The sequence below is a fragment of the Pungitius pungitius genome, chromosome 14 (genome assembly GCF_949316345.1).
Source record: "Pungitius pungitius chromosome 14, fPunPun2.1, whole genome shotgun sequence".
Classification (NCBI taxonomy): Eukaryota; Metazoa; Chordata; class Actinopteri; order Perciformes; family Gasterosteidae; genus Pungitius; species Pungitius pungitius.
Window position 1 is genome coordinate 475,183 of NC_084913.1, and position 18,746 is coordinate 493,928.

Below are 18,746 nucleotides of genomic sequence, written 5' to 3' on the forward strand. Positions count from 1 at the left end.
GTTAGATTTCAATCAAATAGTTTGTTTCTCATCAGTCGAATTGTTGGTTAAAATAAAGAGACCATAAAAATCACTTTGAATTAATAACAGAAATGCAGCATCATAGATGTATGATCCATACGTGTTCTGTAACATGTTGTGTAGTCTGTTTTTGTAATATATTCACATACTTTAGTATGTTAATGTACACTGGAGTGTATTCGGTTGTCTTTTTATATCATGTGTTCACTAGCATGTTTACATGTAGAATGTACATGTTCACATGTTCTAGTATGTTTAAACATTGTGTTTCCGTGTTCTCTAACATGTTCCGTACACTGATGTCTGGAGTCTGGAGAGAAATGTGACACAATAACACTTTATTAACAGATCAGTAGTACTCCAGTGAATCCATATAAAACACACGCTCCCTTTATTGGGTCAATAAGACTTATTGGTTAGTTTTAGTCTGCAGCTCCCATGAAACCTTCAAGTAATCAAACGTTCATTTTTAACCCCCCCATCATTCTGTATTTTATTAAATGTAACATCAATAAAAACGGAATGTGACAGATATTGCACATAAACATTATAAAACTGCTGAGAATATTTGATCAAGAAAATATAATAAAATTAGATTTAGTGAAATTAGATTGAATAAAAGTTACGTTTTTAGTTAAAGTGACATCTTCACTTGCAAGTCATTTCTGTCACAGTCATTGATCTCAGAGGGATCTCCGTGGTGGTTAGCACGAGGCTAACGCTAGCTGACTTGTGATGAAGACTGAGGATCAGGTCCTCTAAGTCAGTTTAGTCTGTCCCCTCAGCGAGACAAAAACATTACCTGTACACGGTGAGTACTACTAGTACACGGTAAGTATTAACAGTACACAATACGTACTAGCAGAGAATACTACCAGTACACAGAGTAGCAGTATTTTAGAAGTACCGATTGTGTGTCTCCACCCGCCTGCTGCTGCTCGGTGCCATAAAGTGAGCGTCTCTTAGGTCCTTCAGGTGAGCGGAGGACTGCTAATTGGTCAGACATTAATGACATCATCGTCGTCTCTGACATGGAGAGCGTCCATTGGCTCCTCCTCTGGGGCTCCACAGCGGCCAATGATGTACCTGTAGTCTCCTCCGATGGCCAGCGCGACCTCTGACCCCACCATCAGCCAGTCCTTCTCCTCGCTCTCTGCCCGCCGCTGCCAGGGAACACTCCAGCTTGGGGCTCCGCCCCCCCCCACCTCTGGCCCCCTCGCTTCGTCCTCGCCCCCTTCCTCCAGGTTGACGTAGAGCAGGGGATCCTTGAGCGGGGGGGCGGGGCTCAGACCGAGACACAGCGCCTCCAGCTGACTCACCAGATGCTGGAAGCTGGGACGGCATTTAGGGACCGGACTCCAGCAGCTGTGCATGACCTCATAGCTGACAGGAAGCACCACCAAAGAAGAGTCAGGCATACAGATTGATTTAATCAACAATCATTCATCCTACAATTATGTCCTGCTTTATGCTCTGTTAGACACCTGTCAATCAAATCAAGAGTAGAGTCCTTTCTCAAAGACTTGTAGTATATATTGTATTTAGCATACAGCATGTAGCATATAGTATAAAGTATGTAGTATATCGTATGTAGCATGTAGCTTATAGCATGTAGTTTATAGTATGTGGCATGTAGTATATAGTATGTAGTATATGGTATGTAGCATGCAGAGATGCTCACGAGTCCCAAAGCTCGAGTCCGAGTCGAGTCTGAAGTCACGCGTGTGTGCGACTCGAGTCACACTCGAGTCCGAGTCTCAAACTCGAGTCCCCATCTCTTATCAACGTCCCTTTTACCCTAAAAAAAAACATACCAACAACGTTTTACTCCTCCTTTACTCTTTACTTAATGTTTTTTTTTGTGGTTTTTCCCATAAAATGAAAATACGAAGCGTAGCCGCTAAACCGGAAGTACGTAGATTTTCACAGTAAGAATCGACGCAACCTTCTAATGACAGCGGTTACCAGGGTAACAAGAGGAGAAAAGTTCATTAACGGATATAAATAAATAAGCCTGGTCTGACGGGATGTGTTAGCAGCAGTAGGTGACTACACTCGCTGCTCTTGTCCACGTATTGTTTTGCTTCAGTGAGCAGAGCAGAGACAGTTTAAGGAGATCGCAGAGTAAACGCATACGTCCCGACGTCAGCGAACCGTCGGTCGGACCCTCAGCCCCAGCCCCCCCCCCCCCCCCCCCCCGTCAGCGCCACCCAGCAGCGGCTGCTGTCTTTCTCGTGTGTGGCCGCGCGCGCAGCCAGCAATAGATGTCGATGTACGTGTTACGTAGGCAGGTAACGGAGGGAGCGGTATAGCGAGCTCATCAGATTTTTCCTAAAATTAAACATTGTTCACGAGTCCCAAAGCTCGAGTCCGAGTCGAGTCGGAAGTCACGCGTGTGTGCGACTCGAGTCCGAGTCTCAAACTCGAGTCCCCATCTCTGGTAGCATGTAGATTATAGCATGTAGTATATAGTACATAGCATGTAGTGTATTGTATGTAGCATGTAGTATATAGTATGTAGCATGTAGTTTATAGTATGTAGCATGTATTATATAGCATGTAGTTTATAGTATGTAGTATATAATATGTAGCATGTAGTTTATAGCATGTAGCATGTAGTATATAGTATGTAGCATGTAGTTTATAGCATGTAGTTTAGTATGTATCATGTAGTTTATAGCATGTAGTATATTGTATGTAGCATGTAGTATATAGTATGTAGCATGTAGTTTATAGTATGTAGCATGTAGTTTAGTATGTATCATGTAGTTTATAGTATGTATCATGTAGTTTATAGTATGTAGCATGTAGTTTATAGCATGTAGCATGTAGTTTATAGTATGTAGCATGTAGTTTATAGTATGTAGCATGTAGTTTATGGTATGTAGCATGTAGTTTATAGTATGTAGCATGTAGTATATAGTATGTAGCATGTAGTTTATAGTATGTAGCATGTAGTTTATAGTATGTAGCATGTAGTTTATAGTATGTAGCATGTAGTTTATAGTATATAGCATGTAGTTTATAGTATGTAGCTTATAGTATGTAGCATGTAGTTTATAGTATATAGCATGTAGTTTATAGTATGTAGCATGTAGTTTATAGTATGTAGCATGTAGTTTATAGTATGTAGCATGTAGTTTATAGTATATAGCATGTAGTTTATAGTATGTAGCATGTAGTTTATAGTATATAGCATGTAGTTTATAGTATGTAGCATGTAGTTTATAGTATATAGCATGTAGTTTATAGTATGTAGCATGTAGTTTATAGTATATAGCATGTAGTTTATAGTATGTAGCATGTAGTTTATAGTATGTAGCATGTAGTTTATAGTATATAGCATGTAGTTTATAGTATGTAGCATGTAGTTTATAGTATGTAGAGTGTAGTGGTGGTCAGCAGGGGGACTGCAGGACGACTCACATGTCCTCTCTGCAGTCTGAAGGTCTCTTCAGTCGTTCTCCTCTGATCAGGAACTCGTAGACCTCAGAGTTCTCCACTCCAGGATACGGAGTCTGACCTCGAGTCAGGACCTCCCACATGGTGACCCCGAACGCCCACTGAGACACACACACACACACACACACAATGAAATATTCTGCTGTACTGTATAGTGTACTGTATGTGTATGTGTGTGTGTGTGTGTGTGTGTACCACGTCGCTCTGCGTTGTGTACACGTTGTCAGCAAGACTCTCCAGAGCGATCCACTTCACAGGAAGTTTAGAAACAGAACCTTGTCTGTAATAATCTCCACTGTAGATCTTCTTAGAGAGGCCGAAGTCTGCTACACACACCACCATGTCCTCATTGAGCCTGAGACAGGGGGACACAGGGAGGGAGACAAGTGGGGACAGAGAAATGAGCTATTACATTCAAAGTGAATGTGGGGTATGTAAATGAGGGGGCGGGGCCTGGGCGTGCAGCAAGCTGATTGGAGGACTGACATGCAGTTTCTTGCGGCGAGGTCTCGGTGGATGATGCTCCGACGGCTCAAGTAGTCCATCCCTCTGGCGATGTCCAACATGAAGCGCAGCAGGGTCTGCAGAGACAAGCTCTGGTGGGGGACACAAGGACATAGGACATTAGGAGACAAGGACACAAGGGTTCAAATAACTGAACATCATTTTGCGGATGTAAACAACTGTTTAAGTGAAATGATGTAGACAAAGAGGTGAATTGTGGGTAAAGCCTGAACTGAAGGTAAAGTCTCAGAGTATCGTCCTGAGGCCTTTGACCTTTGACCTTTGAGCCCATGACACAGAAGTAAGAGGCCGTCTCACAAAGGGAGCGTCCCCCAGGCGGGACAGCAGCAGGAAGGTGTGCAGGTCCCCGTGCTTCATGAAGGGGAGAACCACCATCGGGACGGGCAGCCGCCATCCGGGGCGCCGCTGGAGACTCACGCCTATTGGACGGCAGGGACTGTCAATCAAACGCACCGCGCTCACATGACCCGTGTGTGAGTGAGAGAGTTACCGAGGAGCTGGATGACGTTGGGATGGTGGAAATCCTTCATGTAGGCCGCCTCCTTCAGACACTGCTCAATGTCACTTGACGAGGTGATGTCAGCTGGACACACACACACACACACACACACACACACCTCTTAATTTGTTTCAAAGACAAACAAATGTATTAAACGTGGTTGTGAGTGTTTATCTGTCACCAACGGAGAAGAAAGGTCTCACATTTCAGCACTTTGACGGCCACCTTCAGGACGGACGAGTCCTCCTTCTTCAGGAAGGCCTCTCGCACTGAGCCAAACTCACCTGTACAACACACACACACACACACACAATTAAATCCATTTGCTGTGTGTGTGTGTGTGTGTGTGTGTGTGTGCACTAGTGGGGTGTGTATCAGTGTGTAGTTGTGTCACCTTTCCCCAGCATGTGTCCCAGTGTGAGAAGTCTCTCTGAGATCAGAACGTCCTGAAGTTTGTTCTTCAGGTCCTCGTTTATACCCAGACTGTCCACTGGAGACACACAACACACGCACAGTAACACAGACACACACACAGACACACACAGACACACACACACACACACACAGACACACAGAGACAGTTATTTTCATATTCCACACTTTTCTTTGCCTTCATTACCCAGAGTGCACCTCTCTACTAGTTTACTCCTTTGTCCCGTTCATGAAGTGACGTCACAACTGAAACAAAGCTTCATATTGTCTTTGAGTGATTAAACGGGTCTGATCCGGTCTGATCTGGACTCACAGGTGGACTCCTGCTGCTCCGCACTGGTCCTGCTGAAGGTCCGAGCCGCCGTGAAGGAGACCGAGCTCTCTGGACCCGGAGGCTTGAAGGCCGACCTGTCGGCAGGAACACGCATCACGCGTCGGTGGGGACTACTTTCTGCGGTGGATGAATCCTCATCCTGAGCCGGTGTGTGTGTGTTTTTACCCAAATTGCGTCTCTTTGTTGCGGCGGCGTGCGGCGGCGGCGAGCAGCAGCCCGACCACGGTGGCAACCAGCAGGCCCAGAAGCAGCCCGACCCACATGTGGCTGCGCTGGTCCCGGGCCGTGACGGGGGGCAGCACCAGAACCGGAGCGCTCCAGGGCCCGCAGCCCGCCGCCGTGCAGGCCGACACCTGGAAGGAGGCGTTGAAGAAGCGTCCTCCTCCTGAGAGCTGAGCCCGGTTCTCCTTGAAGAGCAGCGGCTCCTGAGCACACGCACAGGAGGAGGCGTTCAGTGGGAGGAGCTAAACCAGCTGACCCACATCCGACCAATCAAACCCGTCACCTGTGCTTCTCCTCCCACAGTCCACTGCACCTTGTAGGCCAACAGTCGGCCCTGAAGCTCCTCCTCCTGCAGCCCGGCCCAGTTCAGAGCCAGGTGCTGCTCGGACAGCTGGAAGGAGAAGTTCCTGGGGGCCGAGGAGGGCGCTGGGGGGGTAAATACCAGAGTTAAATCATATAAAGGTCTTATATCAGGCCCTAGAGGTGATGCTGCTGTGGACAATGTGGATGTTTCCAGATGTTACATCGTGGTTCAAAGAGAAGCAGCTCCTGGAGGTGCACCTGTACCGTGTGTACGTATCTAGGTTCTGTATTTAGTCCTCATTGCTCGTCACAATTGTAATGCGGCTGAGACTCAATGAATAAACGGTTTTAGGTGACACTCGGACACGGAGGTCCAGGTGGTGAGATCCGCTGTGGCTCCAGAGACAGGTGCAGCGTACCGAGGGGGTGAAGGGCGGGAAGGAGGCGGAGCAGCGAGTGTGGGAGGGGCTTGTGGTTGCTATGGACATGGACTTCTGTTCGGCACCACTCGGCCGATAGTCGAACCGAGGATTGAAGAGGAACAATGGGGGAGTGATGAGCTCATCCAGCTGACAGATGGGTTGCTATGGTGATTTTGCCAAACTTGTGGAAACGAAAAGCCTGACTTAGGTCATCTTATCCTGAAAATGATCCGGCTAACTGAGTTAGCCAGGTACGAGGACCAGAGCCCCGTTTACCTGGTGATCCGTGACTTGTTACCTGACTCAGGTGTGATGAAGTGCAGCCACGGGCAGAAGGGCGACGCCCCCACCTCGTTGACACAGGACACTCTGGCGCTGTAGTTTGAGTGACTCCTCAGACCAGAGAGCACCTGAAGGTGAGGAGGAACCTGCACCTCCTGCTGAGGGAGGTCCCACCTTTGGGCCGCACGCCTCGACAGCTGAGGGGGGGTTGAGGAGCAGGACGAGGATGAGACGGGGGAGAAAGAGGGGGGAGCAGGTGGGGGGGGGGCTTTAATTGGTTTCTAATTAGAGTGTGTGTGTGTTGTTGTGTGTTACCTGGACAATGCAGGTGGACACCTCAGAGTAACCTGAGAATCCCGGTTTCCATGACAATGTGACGTTGTTGTCCACCATCCTCACCTGCAGCCTGACCGGCACCGCCGGCAGAACTGAGATGGAGGCCCCGCCCCCAAAGAGTTATCATCCAATCACAGCAGAGCAACAACTTCATTGTGTACAAATACTTATTTACATAATAGAATGTACACTCAGCTTCAATGCTACATGTGTAAAACACACATGTAGCATTGAGTCATTATGATCCACACAGGTGAACTCACCTTTGATGTGAACACTTCCTGTTCGAGACACAGAGATCCCTCTGGTGTTCTTTGCTTCACAGTAAAACTTCACACTGCTGTTCACTCCTGGAGAGACAGACAGGAGGAGACAGACAGGAAGAGACAGACAGACAGGAAGAGACAGACAGGAGGAGACAGACAGGAAGAGACAGACAGGAAGAGACAGACAGACAGGAAGAGACAGACAGGAGGAGACAGACAGGAAGAGACAGACAGACAGGAAGAGACAGACAGGAAGAGACAGACAGGAGGAGACAGACAGGAAGAGACAGACAGACAGGAAGAGACAGACAGGAAGAGACAGACAGACAGGAAGAGACAGACAGACAGGAAGAGACAGACAGGAGGAGACAGACAGGAAGAGACAGACAGACAGGAAGAGACAGACAGGAGGAGACAGACAGGAAGAGACAGACAGACAGGAAGAGACAGACAGGAGGAGACAGACAGGAAGAGACAGACAGGAAGAGACAGACAGGAAGAGACAGACAGGAGGAGACAGACAGGAAGAGACAGACAGGAGGAGACAGACAGGAAGAGACAGACAGACAGGAAGAGACAGACAGGAAGAGACAGACAGGAGGAGACAGACAGGAAGAGACAGACAGACAGGAAGAGACAGACAGGAAGAGACAGACAGACAGGAAGAGACAGACAGGAAGAGACAGACAGGAGGAGTCAGACAGGAAGAGACAGACAGACAGGAAGAGACAGACAGGAAGAGACAGACAGGAGGAGACAGACAGGAAGAGACAGACAGACAGGAAGAGACAGACAGGAAGAGACAGACAGGAGGAGACAGACAGGAGGAGACAGACAGACAGGAAGAGACAGACAGACAGGAAGAGACAGACAGACAGGAAGAGACAGACAGGAGGAGACAGACAGGAAGAGACAGACAGGAAGAGACAGACAGGAGGAGACAGACAGGAAGAGACAGACAGGAGGAGACAGACAGGAAGAGACAGACAGGAAGAGACAGACAGACAGGAAGAGACAGACAGGAGGAGACAGACAGGAAGAGACAGACAGACAGGAAGAGACAGACAGGAGGAGACAGACAGGAAGAGACAGACAGGAAGAGACAGACAGGAAGAGACAGACAGGAGGAGACAGACAGGAAGAGACAGACAGACAGGAAGAGACAGACAGGAGGAGACAGACAGGAGGAGACAGACAGGAAGAGACAGACAGGAAGAGACAGACAGGAGGAGACAGACAGGAGGAGACAGACAGACAGGAGGAGACAGACAAGAAGAGACAGACAGGAAGAGACAGACAGGAAGAGACAGACAGGAGGAGACAGACAGGAAGAGACAGACAGGAAGAGACAGACAGGAGGAGACAGACAGGAGGAGACAGACAGACAGGAAGAGACAGACAGGAGGAGACAGACAGGAAGAGACAGACAGACAGGAAGAGACAGACAGGAGGAGACAGACAGGAAGAGACAGACAGGAAGAGACAGACAGACAGGAAGAGACAGACAGGAGGAGACAGACAGGAAGAGACAGACAGACAGGAAGAGACAGACAGGAGGAGACAGACAGGAGGAGACAGACAGACAGGAGGAGACAGACAGACAGGAGGAGACAGACAAGAAGAGACAGACAGGAAGAGACAGACAGGAAGAGACAGACAGGAGGAGACAGACAGGAAGAGACAGACAGGAAGAGACAGACAGGAGGAGACAGACAGGAGGAGACAGACAGACAGGAGGAGACAGACAAGAAGAGACAGACAGGAAGAGACAGACAGGAAGAGACAGACAGGAAGAGACAGACAGGAGGAGACAGACAGGAAGAGACAGACAGGAAGAGACAGACAGGAGGAGACAGACAGACAGGAGGAGACAGACAGGAGGAGACAGACAGGAAGAGACAGACAGGAAGAGACAGACAGGAAGAGACAGACAGGAGGAGACAGACAGACAGGAGGAGACAGACAGGAAGAGACAGACAGGAAGAGACAGACAGGAGACAGACAGGAGGAGACAGACAGACAGGAGGAGACAGACAGACAGGAGGAGACAGACAGGAAGAGACAGACAGAGGAAGGGAGACAAGGGCATCAGAGTAGCTTTAGCTGGAGGAACACCGGACCCTACATCGCCCATAATGCACCTGGGTGGCGTGTTTCACTCAGAGCCCTCTCACCTTGAACGTGGAGGACGGAGGGCGACGGTTGGGGCCCCCCCTCCTGGACCCCCCCCAGCCACCACAGCACCTCCACAGGCTCGGGGGGGCCGACTGCAGCACAGGTGAGGTTGAAGGACACGTTGGGGAGCGTGGAGACGTCCTGGGGCTCCTGGAGGAAGTGAGGGACACCTGCAGGAGACAGGGAGCATCATGGGTAATCCCAACACAACGGTGGGAGGTGGCAGATCAGGTGCCTTCAGGGTCTTCACCTTCCACCGTGATCCAGGCTCGCTCAGAGGAGAAGGTCATGTCATGGAACTCCACCTCGCACCAGTACTGACCCGCATCCTGCTGCTGGACTGACTTCACACTGGGGACCAGAACCAGAACCCGTGAAGCAGGGAGCCCATGAAGTCTCCATGAGTCCCACGATCATTGATCACATTCATCACCAGTAGCGCCGTCACCATCTCACATTTTGGTTGTGCGATTATTGCACCAACATTTATTTCAATAGCAATAATCAGACTATACAGACCACTGATAACGTGATGAGGCGCCGCATCATAAGCCCCGCCCCCGACCAGAGGGAAGAGCCATCGGCATGTCTATGTAAAATGAGTGATGTGCTGGTACGTACCTGTGGTAGGTCTCCCAGTGCTGCTCTCCCAGCGTGAGGAACATCTGGTCGGTGCTGTAGAGCTTCTCTCCGTCCTTCATCCACATGATGTCCGGTTCCGTGAGACCCAGGACGGCACAGCCGAGCCTGGCCGCGTTGCCCTGAGACACCGTCTGATTGGCCGGCTGCTTGGTGAACGCTACGCCTGGAGGAGACGAGAAGAAGAGTCAAATTCCTCTAACACAGTGATGGGTGAACGTGTTACTTTGAGTCTCAGTGATGTGGAACATTATGGCTGAATAATGCACCCCGTGACTCACTCTCAACCAATCAGAGCGCTGGATTTCATCTACCACGGTTATAATTCATTTTTTATTACTCCATATCATATATTAATTACATTTATATTTTCTCTGTTTTTTAACAGTATTAGTTATAGTAATAGTAATAGTTATTTTATTTTTGTCTCAAGCCTTTATATTAACTGTTCATGAATTGTTAGGTAGTGTTTGTGCAGGTTTAAATAAGATAATAAATAAATGTCCTTGTGATGATCCTGCTATCAGGTTTCTGCTTGTTAAACTTTTATTTTATTATTTTATTTAGTCATTGAATACAAATCCAACCTTGAATGAATCAATTAGTTAATCCAAGACAGGGTTCTTATTTGAGCCACTTTGCACTTAAAAAGTTGGGCCCAGAGGTCAAAAAGGTTAAGAACCGCTGGTTTAATTCCTTACTTTAAAGAATACACACAGACAGCTTCCTTCAATAGAAACTACGATGATCTGTTTATTTACTGTAAAGATCAGTGTCATCATCTCCATGAACGCTGTCACATTTCATGTAATGAAATATGTCAAAAGGGTTTTTATGTTTCCACATGTTTGCGTTTTCTAAATGTGTCTACAGCTCAGCTGGGGGTGAATGTCCCGTGACCTTTGACCTCCCACCTCTAGTGCTCTCAGTAAGTTTAATAAAAGCTGCGTTAAGCCCACATTCCCTCAGAAACACGCGCACGCGCACTTGGCCCGGGGGCCGCAGCACCAAACTCCATTCGAAAATACCCGAAACATAGAACCACGGAGGCTTGTTTGCAGACTCCTCTCGGAGCAGCGGGAGGTGGCGACGCTCTGACGGATCGTTCGGAGACCGCCCGGAGAACCACGGAGCACCGGAAGTCTGCGGGGACGGAGGTTTGTACCGGTCGGAGGAGAAAGGTGCGCTTTCCGCTGAGGTTTGCGCTCTTTAATCTTCATTGTGGTTCTTAGGAGTCCGGACCGTGTGGACTTCAGGAGCTTCGTTTGGACCCCGATAAACGAACCTTAAAACACGCATTCATCCACTCACCACTTCCACAGATCCCTCCGCGGCTCCGCACTAGAAACAGCAACATCCACACGGACGGCTTCATGTTCTCATTACACTCGCGGACCGGGTTCGCTCGGCTCGGCTCGGCTCGGCTCGGGTCTCCCTCTCCGTCCCCCGGGAGAAGAGGGGGTTGGTCGGCGGTAGTTTGGAGGATGAGACGCTGAACTCATGGACGAAAACAAACTGAACTTTGGGAAAAAGTTCAGTTTGTTCTTCGGCAAAAGGACGAAAGCGCAGAAAGTTCGTGTTGTCAAAAGCGAACGCGCTCCTAGCGGGGAGCGTGACGTCAAGCTACGTGCGTGAGGTCACACACCGGAAACGACGCCTTCAAAATAAATCCGTTTAAATTTGAACGGATTTCTGATTTTCTGCACTTTGTATTTCATTTGTTTCATAATTTACATTTTAATTGTAATACTAGTGATGGATTTGGATGTACAACACATTTTAATATTAGTACATATTTAAATTAATTTACATGTCTTTAACACATTAAGATGTTTATATTAGTATTTTTATTAACCACAAAGTTAAACGTGAATTACTGACGTCACCGGAAGTGCTTAGACATTCAGTCCAGTTTGACGCGGGTTGTTGATCTCTCCCTCGGGAAAATGTTGCGTGTTGCGTGCGTGTGAGCGCGTGAGAGAGGGTTCACTGCGCATGACCACTAGCTGGTGGTGTGACGTCACAGCGTACAGAGTTTATACACACATTACACACACATATAATCAAAGACATCAGAAGATTTGGATTCATTAGCACGTTTTTATTTCAATAAATCAAATATGAAATAATGTTATAATATAATGTTATTGATTTCATAATTTTTATTGATTAAATATAAACAATGAAATTCTATTATACAAACTCACCTTTTCTATTTCAGCCTCACATCCAGGATGAAATCCATCGTGTATTCATCTCAAATGAGATCATTCAGTAAATGATTACTTTATTATTGTTTTCATAAACTGCTTTATTTTGAGCATCGCTGGATGAAATAAAACATCTTCTGCTTCATAACAGGATACTTTATCCATTTAAACAGATTCACAAGAAGACGTTATGTGCATTAAATATTAAGGTCAGAAAAGGAATAACGCTGTTTTATATAATGTTAGTGAATGTTAGTGACTGTAAATGCATCCCTGAGGAACACTGGCGCCATCACAAACAGAGGTCTTCAGGTGAACTTCTTCTTGGTGGCCGTGAAACGCTCCATGTACTGAGGAGGGAACAACAGAGACCATCACAGACCACTGGGGACCATCACAGACCATCACAGACCACTGGAGACCATTAGAGACCATCAGAGACCATCACAGACCAGTATCTGCTCCTTGGTCTCTCTCATCTCCCACGGGCCCTGAATGCAGCATGACAGGAAGTGGTTCTAACCTTCTCGTATCCCTCCAGGTCTCGCAGGTCCTTCACCTCAAACAGGTTCCCCTCCACCGAGAACAGGGACACCTGAGAGGCCCCCAGGACGGACTGAGGGATGGAGGACAGCTCCAGGCAGTTCTCCTCCAGACGGAGGACCTTAAGACGAGGACACAGGGAAATGTCCTCCGACAGCACCGAGATCTGGATCAAGAGCAGGACCGGACTAGATCAGGCCAGGAACCAGGACGCGTCTTCACACATGACAACACTGACTTCATCTACTTCCTGTTGGTCCGTCCTCAAGACTCCCCCTTCCTCAATCTCACTTCCTCCTCCTCACCATCTCCCTTCGTCTCCCTCACTCCTCCTTTGCTCCTCCTCACCTCCTCTCTGCTGCCCCTGGTGTCCATTGGACAGAATGCATCTTTAACTGGCCCGTGGTACCTGGTTCTGGTTGAGGTTCAGCTCGATGGTCTGCAGCTCGGACACGGTGGCCGGGATGCTCCGGATCTTGTTGCGGGACAGGTCCAGCAGGTCCAGGTGCCTCAGCGTCCCCAGACCGGGAGGGAACTCTGAGATCTGGTTCCCTGACAGGTTGAGGGTCCGCAGGGCTCTGAGCTGACCCAGGGTCGGGGGCAGCTGCTGGATCCGGTTTCCGTTGAGACTCAGAGTCTCCAGCTTTTTCAGCTTCCCGATCTCTGCAGGGAGATCGGCTGAAGACAGAAACATCTGGAGGTTAGTGTAAACATCAGGAGCCGGACCGCACCGGAGTGTGAAGGCCTTGTAGAACCGGACCAAGGGAACCGAAGCAGGAAGAGTTCTTCTTCTGCAGTTTAGAAAATATGATCTCCACTACAATATTGAGTCTCACTGCTTATTATGTGAGACATCTACTTCCTGCCTGTCCGCCCAGGAGACAGGACCTGCCACTTATTTCTCTTCACTTCCTGGCTTCCCCCATTTCCTCCTGCTCATATGCTCACTTCCTCTCTCACTCTTCCTCATTTCCTCCTCCACTTCCTCCCTTCCCTTTAGAAAAAGTGATGTCATTCTTCCCACGCGGGGTTCAGCAACGACAAAAAACAACAACAGATGTGTTGTGGTGACGCAGCATTGCATTATGGGAGTTCCTTTGGTCTACACACTCACCGAGTCGGTTGGCGTTGAGCGTCAGACTTTTGAGCTGCAGGAAGTTCCCCACGGCGCCGGGAAGGACCTCGATCTTATTGGCCGACAGGTCGACGGTCCGCAGGTTGGCGACGAGTTTCTGCAGCTCCTCTGGGAACTGAAACGAGAGGCGGAGCCAAACGGAGGTCAAACCCACGGACAGGTTTTCAGCTGATGAACCAGTGGGATGTCCACGGGTTCATGGGAGGCGTCTGCTGGCGGGACTTCTGTTGTTCCGATGTTTCTGTGTCACCACGGCGACGTTGAGCCTAAACAACAATGACGTCATCGAAGGTGTGTGTGGGCCCCTCTCACCTCCTGCAGGCCCTTCGACGTCAGCTGGAACACTCCGGTCTTCTGGGAGGTCTCCAGGTGAGACTTCAGCGCGCTGTTCCCCATCTGGACGCTGGAGACAGGTACCTGCCCGTCTGTCTGTCTGTCTGTCTCCCTCTCTGCGGGACACACGCAGTGGAGAAGCAGCTCCACCCTCTCCACCTACAGCGGGACAGCTGGAGCCTCGGCGCTCACATCCAGACCGGATGTGACGGCTATTTCGGTCCTCCGTTGATGTGATCAGACGGAGCAATGACTGCAGAAGAAGAAACCCTCGTGAACAACGAGCATCAGGCTGAGGGAGCTGGACACATTAGCTCGTTAGCTATGATGACAACAGACAAACAGACAAAAATAATAAAACACACATGAACTACGTTAACGCTACTAATCCATAGCTAACGTTAGCATAGCAGCGTTAGCCTGCTAGCCACCGACCACTACAGCCGTAAAACCCGGAAACACTTACACAAAATGTCGCTCCTGTTCCGAAATGTAGAACCTGTATTATATAAAAGCTGTTAAAATAATAAGAACAATAATGGTAATAATAACCTTAAAGATGAGAGTAGACGCCCCGTCCTGCTGAGGACCGAACGGCTGGAGCTGTGTGAGCCAATGAGAGAAGCGGAGAGAGGACGACGTCATGGCTTTTTCTTCTTCGCTTGTGGTTTTTTTGTTACAGTTTAGCTTCTGGTCGCAATACCGCCACCAAGCGACTGATTTTGAGAACTACAGTCTCTCAACACTTACATGCTATAAATATATACATACTGTAAGAGCCATAATGCTCTCAAATGGCTGTTGTAGTTCCACTGGAGAACACTGGGTGGAGTATGGGTTTAAGGTATATAGATAATCAGAGAGCAGGGTAGGCCAGGTGTAATGGGGAAGCAAACAGTTTTTGACCGTGAGGATCAAGAATCATGGTGGACCATAACTATGGATTGCAATATGTTTGAGCATCAGAACCGAGCCGAAATAAAGAAGATAAATGCAGTATTGGACTGGAAGTGGATTTGTTTGGAACCACACGTCAGATAGCCCTACAAACACCTCTAACTAGTGACAAGATGGTAATTTGTCGCTACACATACTACATTATATTTTTTATCTAAAGCGACTAACAATAAGTGCATTTCAACCATAGAGATACATATTCAGAAGAACAAGAAACAAAGTACAATTTCATAAAATACGCTGATGTACAACTTCTTATAGATAAGAGTCATTATAAGTCCAGTTTAAGGTCTACAGTGTGTTATTGTTGGAGGTTTAGTCTGAAGAGAAGACGCTGTCTGAGTGCTGGAGAGATGTTTCCTGTGTGTTAGGAAGTTGTTGTATCTAAAGAGTAGCTAAGAGATCAAATAACTGACCGGTGTGTGAGAAGATTCTAAAGAAGACGTAAATGTCAGGGAAAACTCATCAATAATGATTCTGTATCTTCAATGAGCTAAAACCATTCATGTTTTATTATTTCAACTTATTGAAAACCATGATGCTGAATCACCAGCGGGGGCGCTAACGGGCCAATTCCATGTCTACCAGGAAGAAGAAGAAGAAGAAGAAGAAGAAGAAGAAGGGGTTGAGCGCGCGCTCTGTTGGATCCCGGTGAGGTCTGCGGGAGGAAGTCCCGGTGAATTAACGGTAAGAATCACGCTTCTAACTTGAGGGTTCCCGCAATATTCCGGCTCGCGAGCTACTTTTCTACTGACAAGTCACGGTGATCTACAGCCCCCCCTCCGAGGACCGACGGAGCCCCCAGCGGGGCTTGACTTACACACCAGGGGTCTAGACAATTGAAACAACACACCTATATAACTATAAGAATAAAGAGTAAAAATACAAACCGTACCTACCCTGCCTGTGTATTTAGTCCATATTCTTCTAGTCTACCTGTGTATTTAGTCCATATTCTTCTAGTCTACCTGTGTATTTAGTCCATATTCTTCTAGTCTACCTGTGTATTTAGTCCATATTCATGTAGTCTACCTGTGTATTTAGTCCATATTCATGTAGTCTACCTGTGTATTTAGTCCATATTCTTCTAGTCTACCTGTGTATTTAGTCCATATTCTTCTAGTCTACCTGTGTATTTAGTCCATATTCATGTAGTCTACCTGTGTATTTAGTCCATATTCATGTAGTCTACCTGTGTATTTAGTCCATATTCATGTAGTCTACCTGTGTATTTAGTCCATTTTCTTCTAGTCTACCTGTGTATTTAGTCCATATTCTTCTAGTCTACCTGTGTATTTAGTCCATATTCTTCTAGTCTACCTGTGTATTTAGTCCATATTCATGTAGTCTACCTGTGTATTTAGTCCATATTCTTCTAGTCTACCTGTGTATTTAGTCCATATTCTTCTAGTCTACCTGTGTATTTAGTCCATATTCTTCTAGTCTACCTGTGTATTTAGTCCATATTCTTCTAGTCTACCTGTGTATTTAGTCCATATTCATCTAGTCTACCTGTGTATTTAGTCCATATTCATCTAGTCTACGTGTGTATTTAGTCCATATTCATCTAGTCTACGTGTGTATTTAGTCCATATTCATCTAGTCTACCTGTGTATTTAGTCCATATTTCCATCATTTTATCTTTCAGATGCAGTGGAACTCGTCTCTTCTCTCTGTGACTCCAGCTGTGAGCTTCTTATCCAGATGTGTCTCCAGAGAGATTTTGTCTCAGGTCACATGGTTTATTCCTAAAGACTTTATGTTGGAGGTGAAGATTAAAACATGAACTAAATAAACGCTTCTTCCTGTCCTCAGGAGGAAATAGACTCCGCCTCCTCTGGGCTAAGCCCCGCCTTCTCCTCCCAGCTGCACATGGCTGAGCAGCGAATCAGAACGCAGCGACAGCTGGAACAGGTTCTGTTCAGTGTGACATCACATCCTGTTGATCAGTTCATATATACATTCATATAATATACGTCCTTTAGTATATATTAGAAGTATAAACGACGTCTAAAGGCTGAAAGGAACTTTTCACTAATGACTACAGACGAGCTGCTTGTTACGTTGATGCTCACAGGAAGCAGCACATGGCGAGGTTATGTGAGGGGGGGGCAGCAGCAGGATGGAGTTCTACCTAAAGGCTGGAACATGAGTCTTGTGTCGACCGACTCGTTTAAATTCATGGATCTAAAAACCACCAGGTGGTTTCCTTAAAGACGACTTGGAGAGTGATGTGTGGAAGTTTATTTATTTATCAGACTTTTTTGTCCCGTGCATCAACGCTTCTGCTTTTCATCACCTTTTTTTCGCAGACATATTTGTCTCGTATTTTCCTCCATAACTTTGTTCACCCCTCAGATCTACAAACCCACGTCTGTGGAGATCTTTCTCCATGAATCAGAGGCCATCATCACATCTTTACAGTCCACCAACTGGTTGTATCAGAGGTCATATTTATGGGTTCCTTCTGACAAAAACTCTTCAATCTGATTCATTCTCACGTAAAAAATCTTTGTTTTAATAATGGTGGAATTATGCCATGAAACTGGAAACCTGAGCCTCCTGAAAGGATGCAGTCAGCAGACCAATCACAGCAAGAGGCTCACGGAGCTTTTGACACAAGTTTTAAAAAAATGGTCAATGCACCAAAGAGGTTCTGTGTCTGTCTCAAAATAAAACGCTTCAGTTCTTTACAGGTTTTCACGTCTTTTATTGATTCCCTGAAGAAGGATCTTCTGAACGGTGTCTGGAACGACTCATTTTAATGTTTTCAAGGACAAAATCAGTAGAAGTGAATTCTAGTTCTTTAAAAGCCTGACTCTCCTGATAAAATACTACTTTGTTGCAATGCATGCTGGGATATGTTGGCGAGGTTCTGTGTGTCTGAATGAAGACCTTCATCCTGAAAATTATACCTGGTTCTGGTCCTTCTCTCAGATGCAGCTGCAGGTGGAGCTGCTGCAGGTGGAGCAGCGCAGCGCCGACGTGTCTCACAGCTTCTACCTCGGTGAGTCGCTGTCTTTGGACTTTTCTTCTGAGCAGGATCGACTCCTCACTAACAGAACCTGGGATGTTCTCCTGCAGCGCCCAGGTTCCAGGTGCTGCAGACGTTCTGCGCTCACCTGCAGCACCTCCTGAAGGAGCAGAGCGCTCTGAGGCGGAGGCTGGCGAGGCCGCTGGGCCGCACCAACCTGCCGCTCCGGGTCCACCTGCACAGGTGAGGTCCTACCGGCCCCCTCTGGTCCCGGGTGGGACCCGGTGGTCTCAGGAGTCTGCTTGTGGTTCAGGTCTCTGGTGGAGCTGGTGCAGCTGCTGCTGGACTTCATGGACACGCTGGAGGAGAAGCTGGACGCAGTCCGCCGTGGTCCGGCCCTGGGGGAGGAGCTGGCTCAGCTGGTGGGTCACATGACGTCATGGCGCCATGACCCTGTGAGGTCATCGTTGACTCTCTCTCTGCTTCAGGACTCTGCTGTCACTCAGCTGCTGGCCCACGTGGTGGAGGTGGAGGGTTTGTCCAGTCGGGTTCTCCAGAGGGATGACCTCTGACCTCTGGACGATGACATCATCTTTGGACTTGTTTTGATAATAAAATGTGACTTTGGTTTAATTCAACGTGAACCTTTGTAGACTTTTAGTTTAACTTGAACACA

At 47.6% G+C, this 18,746-nt stretch overlaps 3 protein-coding genes and 1 long non-coding RNA gene across 8 annotated transcripts; 2 read left to right on the forward strand and 2 right to left on the reverse strand.

Moving 5' to 3' along the window:
• Positions 1-344: 344 nt before the first annotated feature.
• Positions 345-11,540, reverse strand: tyro3 (TYRO3 protein tyrosine kinase). Of its 2 annotated transcripts, none has more exons than XM_037486696.2 (18): positions 11,230-11,538; positions 9,901-10,084; positions 9,530-9,630; positions 9,279-9,449; positions 7,102-7,188; positions 6,818-6,930; positions 6,519-6,699; positions 5,779-5,921; positions 5,439-5,698; positions 5,253-5,347; positions 4,902-4,997; positions 4,711-4,791; positions 4,499-4,591; positions 4,306-4,427; positions 3,970-4,079; positions 3,679-3,838; positions 3,448-3,584; positions 345-1,404 (listed from the first exon to the last, which is right to left on the reverse strand). In XM_037486696.2, exons 1-18 carry the CDS (start codon positions 11,291-11,293, stop codon positions 1,020-1,022), a joined length of 2,583 nt encoding a protein of 860 aa, XP_037342593.2. In that variant the 5' UTR covers positions 11,294-11,538; the 3' UTR covers positions 345-1,019. The 2 variants fall into 2 exon arrangements, with proteins under 2 accessions (XP_037342593.2, XP_062413222.1); XM_062557238.1 differs by lacking the exon at positions 345-1,404 and adding an exon at positions 1,413-1,819 and having other exon boundaries at positions 11,230-11,540.
• Positions 10,091-12,087, forward strand: LOC119227689 (uncharacterized). Its single transcript, XR_005121373.2, has 2 exons — positions 10,091-11,075; positions 11,151-12,087. It is a non-coding gene; the product is annotated as an uncharacterized LOC119227689 (long non-coding RNA).
• On the reverse strand, positions 11,992-14,779 carry lrrc57 (leucine rich repeat containing 57). Of its 3 annotated transcripts, none has more exons than XM_037486701.2 (6): positions 14,692-14,779; positions 14,119-14,392; positions 13,786-13,921; positions 13,081-13,349; positions 12,652-12,837; positions 11,992-12,478 (listed from the first exon to the last, which is right to left on the reverse strand). In XM_037486701.2, the coding sequence occupies exons 2-6, from the start codon at positions 14,200-14,202 to the stop codon at positions 12,437-12,439; spliced, it is 717 nt and encodes a 238-aa protein (XP_037342598.2). In that variant the 5' UTR covers positions 14,203-14,392; positions 14,692-14,779; the 3' UTR covers positions 11,992-12,436. The 3 variants fall into 3 exon arrangements, with proteins under 3 accessions (XP_037342598.2, XP_037342596.2, XP_037342597.2); XM_037486699.2 differs by having other exon boundaries at positions 14,606-14,769; XM_037486700.2 differs by having other exon boundaries at positions 14,119-14,461; positions 14,606-14,769.
• Positions 14,780-15,644: 865 nt separating this feature from the next.
• haus2 (HAUS augmin like complex subunit 2) lies at positions 15,645-18,708 on the forward strand. 2 transcript variants are annotated; one of them, XM_037487624.2, is made up of 7 exons: positions 15,697-15,783; positions 16,745-16,828; positions 16,912-17,010; positions 18,034-18,103; positions 18,181-18,313; positions 18,384-18,492; positions 18,559-18,708. In XM_037487624.2, exons 2-7 carry the CDS (start codon positions 16,745-16,747, stop codon positions 18,640-18,642), a joined length of 579 nt encoding a protein of 192 aa, XP_037343521.2. In that variant the 5' UTR covers positions 15,697-15,783; the 3' UTR covers positions 18,643-18,708. The 2 variants fall into 2 exon arrangements, with proteins under 2 accessions (XP_062413223.1, XP_037343521.2); XM_062557239.1 differs by having other exon boundaries at positions 15,645-15,783; positions 18,384-18,708.
• Positions 18,709-18,746: the final 38 nt, after the last annotated feature.

Coding starts and splice junctions, on each gene's coding strand:
- lrrc57 (XM_037486701.2), bottom strand. CDS start 14,202: ATGGGGAACAGCGCGCTGAAGTCTCACCTGGAGACCTCCCAGAAGACC. Junction 13,922..14,118: donor CGTCGAAGGGCCTGCAGGAG/GTGAGAGGGGCC, acceptor CTCTCGTTTCAG/TTCCCAGAGGAGCTGCAGAA. Junction 13,350..13,785: donor GCTCAACGCCAACCGACTCG/GTGAGTGTGTAG, acceptor TTCTGTCTTCAG/CCGATCTCCCTGCAGAGATC.
- tyro3 (XM_037486696.2), bottom strand. CDS start 11,293: ATGAAGCCGTCCGTGTGGATGTTGCTGTTTCTAGTGCGGAGCCGCGGA. Junction 6,931..7,101: donor AGGAAGTGTTCACATCAAAG/GTGAGTTCACCT, acceptor CCTCCATCTCAG/TTCTGCCGGCGGTGCCGGTC. Junction 4,080..4,305: donor GCCTGGGGGACGCTCCCTTT/GTGAGACGGCCT, acceptor GTCCCCCACCAG/AGCTTGTCTCTGCAGACCCT.
- haus2 (XM_062557239.1), top strand. CDS start 16,745: ATGCAGTGGAACTCGTCTCTTCTCTCTGTGACTCCAGCTGTGAGCTTC. Junction 16,829..16,911: donor CCAGAGAGATTTTGTCTCAG/GTCACATGGTTT, acceptor TCCTGTCCTCAG/GAGGAAATAGACTCCGCCTC. Junction 18,104..18,180: donor GTCTCACAGCTTCTACCTCG/GTGAGTCGCTGT, acceptor GTTCTCCTGCAG/CGCCCAGGTTCCAGGTGCTG.